Source organism: Bos indicus x Bos taurus, unplaced genomic scaffold, assembly GCF_003369695.1.
Source record: "Bos indicus x Bos taurus breed Angus x Brahman F1 hybrid unplaced genomic scaffold, Bos_hybrid_MaternalHap_v2.0 tig00002149_arrow_arrow_obj, whole genome shotgun sequence".
Lineage (NCBI taxonomy): Eukaryota > Metazoa > Chordata > Mammalia > Artiodactyla > Bovidae > Bos > Bos indicus x Bos taurus.
The window spans coordinates 32,486-43,559 of NW_020867507.1; the positions used below are offsets into that span (position 1 = coordinate 32,486).

An 11,074-nucleotide genomic window follows, 5' to 3' on the forward strand; every position below is an offset into this window, starting at 1 on the left:
AACCAGACCTGTTGGGGAGAAGTGACTACTGCAGTCAGACTGCTATGCTGGTGCTGTAGGGAAATTTTGTGACCCTCAGTCCAGTGGCCTTCCAATTCCCATGCATTGTCTGCTCTAGAGGTACACTGACAATGAAAGAGACTTTGGAGTCTTATAGCAAGGGTTAAAATTCTGGGTCTATGACTTAAAGTCACATAACCTCAGTTTCTCCATCTACAAAATGGCAATAATAATATTTACTGAACAGTATAGTTGCAAAGGCTGAAGGAGATAAGATAAGGAGATAAGACAATCAATGAATATTATCATTTTCTTCTCACTTCTCTCTGCTGAAATCCTGAGGTAGGATTCACTTAACCATTATTTAGGGAGCACCCATTATTCTCTAGACATTGGAGCAAGGGCAAAAGGTAAAAAGGAAAAGTCACGCTGTCTCATTTCATGGAGCTTATATTAAAATGAGGAAGATGGAAGTGAATCAAATGATCACATTGGATCTACAAATACACATAATTATATGATGTATATGTAATATATACAATTACAGCAGATAATTGCTAGGAAGGAAAAGCCCAAGAACATACAGTAGAAGGGAGACTGGACTGAGTGTACATGGAATTAGAAGAGTGGATATAGAGAGATAAGTTAGATGATTTCAATTTTATTTATTTTGTTGATTTGACTGTGCCAGGTCTTAGTTGTGGCATGTGGGATCTAGTTTACTGACCAAGGATCAAACCTGGGTGCCCTGCATTAGGAACAGGGATCTGAGCCACTGGACCACCGGGGAAGTTCCACATAGGTGATTTATTGCAGTGGTCTGCATAAAGGTTCATGGCAGTTTGGACTAGGATGTGGCAGCAGAGAGAGACTATAGTGAATAATCTCAGGGAATATTTAGAACATATAATCAACAGGGTTCATTAAATGAATTGAAAATGTGTATTTGAAAGGCAAGAAGTCATCAAAGAACCTAGGTTTCCGGATTAAGCAAGTGGTTGGTTGACTATAACATTCACTGAGATGGAAATCACTGGAAAAATACCACATTAGGGAGAAAATCATTTGTTGTATATTAAGATTGAGATTTCCTTGAAATCTCCAGATGTGGAGAGATATAGAATTATGGAAAAGGAAATGAGATAATCAAGTCTGGGCATCAGAAGAGATATCTTATTGTAGACAGATACATGGCAAGTCATAAACATCCAGAAGGAAATGGATGTCATAGGAATGGATAGGACACACTAGAAAGAGTTTAGAGTGAAGAGAGAAGGTTTCATTCCCTAAAGGTTCTGACTCTAAAACTAGGACTTGATAACCTATATTTTGAAAACAAGCAGACAAACAAAAACAACTCTGCAAGCAATTTAGGGATGTAATTTATAAACTACTATCAATAAAAACCATGTTTCCTGCAAATTTCAAAAATTTTGAGCTGTTAGAATTCAAACTCAACTATAGTACAATTAATTATATTTGAGATTCTTTAGATTATTCACACATATCATCATCATCATCACAGGAATATACAAACCATCGTGAAGCCTTCCTTACCTTAGACCTCTACATGTGCTGATGCTAGCATCAGAAACTTTTTCATTAACGATGTGTCCTTGATAGTAACAGTTATCCTAGGAAAAAGGGAAAAGGGGGTTGACCAAGGACAAGTGTGAATGTATTTTAGACCAGCAACTAAATTTGAGTTTGAAATCTTGAAATGGGATCAAAAATGTTTTCAAACCATTTTATGCTAAACAGCAATTAGAGCTGTAAAAAAAAAAAAAATTTTAAACCAGCCTTCTGTGGATAAAATTTTCATCATTTAGTTGATGATCCCAAATGCCTAGGGGGCATTAACTATACCTTGTTGTAAATTTTATTGTTGCAGGAGAAGAATGCCAGGGATGAATAGAGTCTGGGAAAAGACCAACTCATAGATGTAAGTTTAAAACCTGAGTCCCTGAAATACCAGACAGTCATTCTTTCCCTGGATAATTGTTCATTAAATTTTCCTAACACCAACAAGCTCTTTCCAATGAATGGATTATTCAGATCATGTTGTTGTTTCTTGATTTATCCAAAGAGTGCCACCAGGCTAACTGGATTAATATTAATATAACAACTCTGTCTCCACTCGAAGCAAAATGCTTGACCTTAATGCTTTTTCACGTGGATGTCCTTCAGTCAAATTCACTTTTCTACTTTGGGACAGGCAGCATGTTGGCCAACGTAAACCTCTGCATTGCTATGGAAGAGAATTCTTGAAGACCTTTCTCAGAAAAGATGGCAAAGATAAAACACCCCTCATACCTCTTCATCCTGTCTTCTCTGAATAAGAGTCCAAAGTGGAAATTATTTAGGGAATTCGACAATTCTACAATTCTAATGTTGAGGATATAGGGTTGAGTTTGAGAGACTACATGACACTGAGAGGCGATTGGCGCTAAGTGAAAACACCAGATGCACATAATTCTGTATATTTCTAATGAAAACAAGAAGCTCCTTCTGCCTACTCTCCAATAAGGAGTGCATGAAAGCCGGAAAGGGTTACCAAGGTGGTCAAGGAATGGGTATGTTCTTGTCAAACTGTAAAAATGTTGGAGGATCTGTTAAGAATTACTACTGCTTCTGTTTTGTAAGTTCATTTGAATCATTGTTATTTAGATTTCACAAAGTGCTATCATATGATATGTATCTTTGTCTGCCTTACTTCACTTTGTATGATAATCTCTAGGTCCATCCATATCCTGCATTAACATAATTTCATTCTTTTAATGGTTGAGTAATATTCCATTATATATATGTAACACATCTTATACATACTACTATATATATAATAATAATCAACTATAGCACAGGGAACTCTACTTAATAATCTGTAACCATCTATATTTGAAAAGACTCTGGAAAACAACAGATACATGTATATGTACGACTGAATCACTTCTGTTATACACCTGAAAGTTGCTGTACAACTTTACAATGTTCTAAATCAACTCCACTCCAATAAAAAAAATTAAAAAATAATGAATTATTACAGCTGAAAAAAACAACATTTCTATAACACCATTTCACTTTCACTAATATTGTCTGGCAAAGACACTGCCTCTGGGTATGTGGGTCACACCCCCAATTAACAGTGAACCTAGGATACTCTGTTTTACCATGATCTGTGGGCTCGTGGTGACTGCCTTTCCACTGGAATTATAATATGTTTCTGTGTAGCCTGGAGCAAGGAGATTCCTGGGGGAGAAAAAGAAATGTCATGTTTATTCATGCTAACTGCGAAGTCTAGTGATTCAACAGAGATTTTCCTGGATGTGGTGAGCTTTTCCTCCTAGTCCCCCAAAACGAATCCAACATGGAAGAGGTGCTTAAATTGGAGGGAGTGAGAAAGGCAGGGAAATTCCTGAGTAGTGTGCAACAATGTCTGTTTCCTCATCAAACTTTGCATGCTTGTCAGAGGAGCGATTAGAGGAAGAAATAGAACTGAAATGGGCAAGGTTGATAAAAATGACTGAAAAGAGCAAGGCATGCCCCATCCTCAGCTTCAGATGACTGCCTTTTGCACCCAGTCCTTGTCAGTTAGCAGTAACAGTTAACAATTGCAGCAGTGGAAAGTGTATTGAAAATTGACTTGCACTTGGCAGTTAGGGACCTTTCAGCATTTTCACTGAGCTTCTTAAAATTCTTTCAATGACTCACCAGCAAATAGGAGTCTGAGTATTTTTTTAAAGAGGCAGGGCAAGGAGAAAAGGGAGTAACTAATATGTATTAGATGCTGTCTCTATCCTGGCCGCTGGAATAGATATATTATGTGTAACATTTAATCATTTCAACAGTCGAACAAGATAAATATTATCTTCCTTATATTTCAGATGAGATTAAATAGTGACAAAGAATGTATCCAGGTCTGCTTGAATTCAAAGCCTGTACAATTTCCTTTGCTTCAAACTATTTTCATACTCTAGTCAGTTGTGACTTTTTGTAAAAGGTAATAGTCTATTTGAGGTGGGGAAAGCATCCTGTTGTTCCTATATTGAACAGTTTAGGGATTAAAAAACCTTGAAGGAGTAGAACGAGGGAAAACTACTTTGGAAATAGTATAGACATAGGATGATCAAGATCTGGATGGGAGCTGAGGCAGTGAAGTTTGAAAAGCAATGTTGAATTTAGATGAACTGACTGAAGGAATCAGAGACAATGGAGTGTTTGAGAACATGGAAGGTTGGTGGATGTGGGTAGAAAGCAAATTGGTGTTGCAATTAGGGGACCCCAATTTTGATTTTACCACTGACTTGAATTTTGGCTCTAGAATTTAACACATATATGTCTTTTTTCTAATAAAAATAGTTGCAAAATGTTTTGATAGCTAATCTTTCAGTGTTAAAATAATAAAATGCAATAATGCATGGGAAGATTTAAAACTCTATGCTATTTCATAGAAATTACTAAAATATATGTCTGCTTGCATTGTGTTTTATGACTCCAACTATCAGAACACTAGTCAACTGTGGTTTTACTCAATGTGTCTCTACTACTTCAGTAGGAACAAATATTCAAGGAACCCATTGGGTCAATTGAGAGTAAAAGCTGAATATCCAAGATTTCCAAGAGCCCCTAAGTAGTAACAGACTCAATTAGCACACTTTCGATATGTTAACTGGTTGTTGGTGAGGATAACATTAGAAGTAAAGGCACTTACTTGTTTTTTTTCAAGTAAAGCACTGCGATTTTTCCATTAACCGTCATTTCATACTTCAATTCAGTTTCAAAATTTTCCTGCAAAAATACACAAACATTTATTGGTAATTAAAAACATACATACACATATTCATTTGGCTATGTTCATCACTGGAAACAATGCCTGCTTTCTTTCTCCAGTAATTGCTGTAATCCCAAATGTTTACTTCTGTCATTTTTAACAAATCAAACGACTGCCAACTGAATAGACAAATTATCTGAGATCTTTATGCCAAGCCATCTATCCATCCATCCAGTTGCTCATTCTACAAAGACTGAGTGCCGGTTACATGCCAGACACTGTTTAATTCTGGAAATGGGCTTCTAAGCAGGAAAAAACGGTACCTACTATCAGAAAACTTATAGCCTTGTGAAAAAGACACAATAAAAGTGAGTTGCCTGTGGTAAGAGGCATAAATATGGAAGCAGGGTAGGATGTCTGATATCTTAAGGGCAGGAAAGGCTTTCCTGAGGAAATAAGGAAAGCTAAGATATGAATTGAACAGGTGATGCAGCATGGGGAAGTGGTTTGAGAAGAAAAACTAGTACGCACACAGACCCAAAGACCTGCAAGCCTCTCACTAACATCTTTTTTTGATAGTGCTGTGTCTTTGTTGCTGGGCACACTTTCTCTAGTTGTGGTTAGTGGGGGCTACTCTTCATTGCTGTGCACAAGATTCTCATCGGGGTGATTTCTCTTGTTGAGGAGCATGGGCTCCGTGGCACCCAGGCTTCAGTAGTTGCAGCCCAAGGGCTCTGGAGAATGGGATCAGTAGTGGTGGTGCACGTGGCATGTGGAACCATCCCAACCAGGGATAGAACCCCTATCTCCTGCATTGGTAGGCAGATTCTTATTACCGTACCACCAAGGAAGTCCTCACTAATGTGGTCTCTAGGTCTTCTCAAGGCTAAGTGGAGGGCAGAATATGGGGAAAATAACACAGATTTGTACCTGAAGGCAGGAAGAGGTCATTGGGAAGAAAATACAGTCTCAGGTGTTCAGAAAGAGAAGACAATGTCACTTCTAGTACACTGTGTAGAAAAGAACTATTTTAAGTTTAGATTTATATATACAGGAGGAGACAGGTCTCTATCGAAGGATTTAAAGCAGGATTATAAGCCATGGTGGCACATAATATCTACCAATTCTCTGGGAAGTGCCAGGACATTGTTATTATTAAAGAGATCCAATATGGCAGACCAAATGCAATGGAGCACCACTTATGAGCTGAGTGCTGTTTCCACTGCTGTGTTGCATTTAAGGTCAAGCTTTCCTGTCTCCTCCCTGTCCTGAGAAAGGGAATAGGACCTGAGCTCATCGAAGGACAACAGAAAGTTAGAGCCATCTATACCTCCCTGGTGGTGAAGTGGATAAGAATCCACCTGCCAATGCAGGGGACGCGGGTTCGATCCCTGCTCTGAGAAGATTCCATATGCCGCAGCTGCAACTATGCCTGTGAGTCACAGCTACTGAGCCCATGATGTCACAACTACTGAAGCTCACAAGCCTTATAGCCCACGCTCTACAACAAGAGAAGCTACTGCAATGAGAAGCCCGTGCACTGCAACAAAGACCATGCACAGCCAAAATAATAATAATAAATAAAATAAAAGTTTTTTTACAAAAAGAAAGAGCCATCCATTCAAAATATTGTACAGGGATTTGCCATCTCCAAGGTCAGTTATTTCAGCCCAAATTTCCTTTAAGTGATTAGCTTTTGAAGGCTCATCTGGTGTTAAAAATCCAGAACTATAAATATCCTACACTGTGGGTCTAAATGCGGGGAAGATGTTGTAATTGAGTTCATTTTCATGAATAACAGGAGCTGCAAAAAGCCTGAAGGTTGAAAACAAATGTCATGGGGAATTATTGTCACAACTTTTTGTTCAGGTTTAAGAAAGGCCAGATAGAATGAAAATATCAGGAGAATACTAGATTTGACCTTCCATACAGAAGAGCCTTCCCAATATCTATTTTCTGTCATGAAGGTTTGTGGTGGATAGTGAGCTAAAATATTGGGTTGACCAAAATGTTTGTTTGGGTTTTTCTGATATAAACCCAAAAGAACTTTTTGGCTAACCCAATATTAGTTGGAGGTTATTTCAGAAAAGATAATTGTGGAATGGAAGTTTTAGCTGATATTAGCATAAAGGGTATGGATGAAAGGAAACAGCAAAGAAGAAAACCAGAGACTATGAGAAAGAGGGCTTCCCTGGTGGTTCAGTGGTAAAGAATCACCTGCCAATGCAGAAGACACAGTAGACAAGGGTTTGATCCCTGGGTGAGGAAGATCCCCTAGAGAAGGATATGGCACCCACTCCATTTTCTTGCCTGGAAAATCCCACGGACAGAGGAGCCTGATGGGCTACCAACCACGGGGTCGCAAAAAGTCAGACATGACTGAGTGACTGAGCACTGTAGAGTGAGGACTGGGTAACCTTACAGCTGCACTTCTCAAGTAGAAGTTCATGGTGAAGGACAATGCCTGCTAGTAAGAAGTGTGTCTTATTTCTCATCTATCTAGGCTTTGAATTAGGGGTTGGGAGAGGAAATTGGCACCTTGATTTGGAGAGATTCTACTAGAAAGAAATGACTTGGAGCCCACTGAGTAAGATTAGCTGGGCACAGGGATATATAAATAAAATTTCCCTCTAGGAAACACCATGGGTAAGGACTACTGGGTGGATTGGGAAGGTCATAGTTCTGGATGCTTCTGGGATGGAAGCAGAACCAGATAATGGCAAGCGATCACACCAAGGAAACCGCAGAAGTCCAGGGAGTTTCTTAATTCTAATGGCACAACTGTGATCATAACATATGGTAATCTAAGCTCTAGAAACCCTGTTGGACTAAGGTAAGGTCTGAAATTGTTTGCACTATAGGGAGGCACTGTGGTGCTGGGCTTCCCCGTGTGGCTCAGTTTGTAAAGAATCCACCTGCAATACGGGAGACCTGAGTTCAATCCCAGTAGGGAAGATCCCCTGGGGGAGGACATGGCAACCCACTCCAGTACCCTTGCCTGAAGAATCCCCATGGACAGAAGAGCCTGGCAGGCTAAAGGCCATGGGGTCACAAAGAGTCAGACACGACTGAGTGACTAAGCACGGCACACATTGTGGTGCCAGATATTCTACTTTGTGTCATAGGCTGACAGCAAGATGGTTTTGGCCTCTAAGGAAGTGTGTGATCTGAAGGCAGAATTCTAGGAAGAATAGTGATCAACTTTAGAATGTAAGTTTCAACATCAGGGACCTTGACTAAGTATTTGCTGAATATGCATCTATGCAGGTATATAGGAAATGTATTCCACTTATACTCATTCATTCATCTATTTGTTTACTTTTTTATTTGCTCACTTATCCCACAAAAGCTTATTCACGCCTCTTTATGCCATGTATGTAACATACAATCAAGAATACAATCATGAATAAAATCTTTCAAATTCTACCTTGGCTATTAGTGCCTCCTCCAGAAAAGTTTTCAAAGGATTACTTCATTCCAGCTCAAATCTTAAGTGACTTGGACAAGTGTGATGAAGTCAGAGAGATGGGGCCATGTTCTTGGCACACCTGACAGGTAATGCTTGTGCCTTACTGCTCTGGTCCAGCAGGGGGCACAGTTGTATAAGTACAAGAGTCCTCTATCTTGCCTTAAGTGAGCTCAGTTGATCTGACTCTTTGCAAAGCCACAGACCGTAGCCCATGAGGCCCCTCTCTCTGTGATACTTTCCTGGCAAGAATACTGTAATTGGGTTGCCATCTCCTCCTCCAGGGGATTTTTTTGACACGGGGATTAAGCCCACATCTCCTGTGTCTCCTGCACTGCAGGCAGATTGCCTTGAGAAGTGATCAATTCAGATTGAGATCTATGTAGGTCCCCTAGGTCAGGCATTAGAAATTCTCAATGTTTCAAGTAATTGCTAATTAATTATTTGCACAAGGAAGACCAAAAGTTTCAATACAGAAATCACCAAGATCATTTCCAAGAACTTGGTTTCCACCTCAAAATACTCAGTAAGAAAGGTAGCTGGCATTTTTAAGATACTGCCAGAGAGCTTTTGAAGAAAGTAATATTGACACAGAAGCCGATACATATGGGTCCTATATAAATTTAGCAGAAACATTTTGTTGAGAGACTATTATTTTGGGAAAGAGAGTCTTCTCTGACTTTAGTTGTTATACATGTGTTTGTGTCAGAAAGAATAACTGTGAGGAACTTTGTCCAGTTGGGGAATATGAACTTCCAGTGAGTTTCATCTTACAGAGAGTGAGTGAGTGAGTGAGTGAAGTTGCTCAGTCGTGTCCGACTCTTTGCGACCCCATGGACTGTAGCCTGTCCATGGGATTTTCCAGGCAATAGTACTGGAGTGGATTGCCATATCCTTCTCCAGGGGATCTCCCGACCCAGGGATCGAACCTGGCTCTCCCGCATTGTAGACAGATTCTTTACCATCTGAGCCACCAAGGAAGTCTTCAGTGAGTTTCATCTTACAGTAGGTAGATGTAAAAGTTATTTCCATCTCATATATTTGTATTTTCCTGGCTCTCAGCAAAAGAATTGCAGGTTTAGGTAATTAGAAAGTTGCCGTGGAGTGAATCATCATGTTTCAGCTTCCGTCTTTTGACTGAGAATGTGTGTTTTGTCAAGTGGTAAGAATTCTACGAACTTTAATAACCACTTCTTTTGAAAAAAGCAGGGTAAATTTTGTGTTTAATTACAGTAATTAATCCTAATTTGCTTACACATCTATGCATGCATTCACCCACAATATTTTATTTTTTTACTTCAATTTTAGTGTTCAATTTTAGTTTTGTTTGTATGTGGAGCCTGGCAGGGATCCATGGGGTCGCAAGAGTTGGACACGACTTACTGACTAAACCACCATCACCATATATCTAAAGATGATGATAGATAGATGGAGATAAAAATACTGTATAAAATTCTTTAAAAGTAACAGAATGAATTATTAATTGCCATAAGTAATTAAAGTTTGCTCTCTATGTGACCTTGGATAGTTTGTTTCAACTGTCAGAATTTTAGCATCAAAATAAAGCTAATAATAGGATGTTGGGTTATCATGAAGATTAATAAAAATAATATTGGTCAAAAACATACACAAATGTGTATATGTCTATCTACAAAAAATGTGTATACTTATATATGAAATATATTTATATGTATATATGAACGTGAAAGTGAAGTCATTCAGTCGTGTCCGACTCTTTGTGACCCCATGGACTGTAGTCTACCAGGTTTCTGCGTCCATGGGATTTTCCAGGCAAGAGAACTGGAGTGGGTTGCCATTTCCTTCTAAAGGGGGTCTTCCTGACCCAGAGATTGAACCTGGGTATCCTGCATTGCAAGTAGATGCTTTACCCTCTGAGCAACCAGGGAAGTATGTATATCCATATCTGACTGTTTGCAACCCATGGACTAAAGCCACCAAGCTCTTCTGTCCATGGAATTTGCCAGGCAAAAATACTAGAGTGGGGTGCATTTCCTCCTCCAGGGATCTTCCCAACCCAGGGCTAGAACCAGAGTCTCCTGCATTGGCAGGTGGATTCTTTACCTCTGAAACACCAGGGAAGCCCATATATGTGTGTGCGCATATATATTAAAATTCTTTATTAAATAAAAAGTTGTACCTGTTGACCTGGATCCTTGACCTCTCTTTTATGTCGTGGATGAAGTCTTTTGGGATAAACCACTTCATAGTTTTGTACTCCTGGAAGCTCTTTTATAGAATTTACTGAGAAAAAAAAAGAGTTGGAGAAGATTCAGCTAAGTAGAACTAACATAGGCTACTAGGTAATGGCCTTCCTGATGGCATTGCTAATGAATGATGCCACAGGCAGGGGCTTTAACTTAGTTATATGAGAGAGTTATACAGGTGCCAACCTCAGAAACAACCAACAAAAGCAGAAACCCGCTCTTTCTCTCATATCTTTAACCTATATCTTCAGAAATTTTTCCACTGAAAGTTTACCAGAGCTTCTCAGCTTGGTGAACATATTTCTTTGGAATGTCCCCACTTCTCTTTGCCTCTAGGATCCCCTAGAGGAATGAAGCCAACAGTACAGACAAAACCAGGACAGGAGAGAATGAATCAAACTAATCCTCCAGAAAGCTAATCAGTGTCAGAATGATCAAATTGAAGCACTCTGAAACTACACAGTGTTATAAAAATAAATAATGAATGGATGCCACTTCAGATTCAAGTATATTTTGTTGGGTTTTTCAACAGCAATATTTTTCACTAGGGAAAGAAACTGAATCAGTAGGAAAAAGTCTCCAGTACCAGCTCCATAGATTGGGCTCACTTTTGCA

General features: G+C 39.2%; 1 protein-coding gene across 1 annotated transcript in view; it reads right to left on the minus strand.

The window, feature by feature from the left end:
* LOC113888824 (disintegrin and metalloproteinase domain-containing protein 28-like) overlaps positions 1-10,496 on the minus strand; it is a gene marked incomplete at both ends in the record, with an annotated part of 34,560 nt that extends 24,064 nt beyond the window's left edge. Inside the window, 4 exons of the mRNA XM_027535801.1 lie at positions 1,558-1,634; positions 3,168-3,246; positions 4,709-4,785; positions 10,393-10,496. Of these exons, the coding sequence (XP_027391602.1) occupies positions 1,558-1,634; positions 3,168-3,246; positions 4,709-4,785; positions 10,393-10,496 (337 nt within the window). The remainder of the gene's footprint in view (positions 1-1,557; positions 1,635-3,167; positions 3,247-4,708; positions 4,786-10,392) is intronic.
* Between the last annotated feature and the right edge of the window lie 578 nt (positions 10,497-11,074).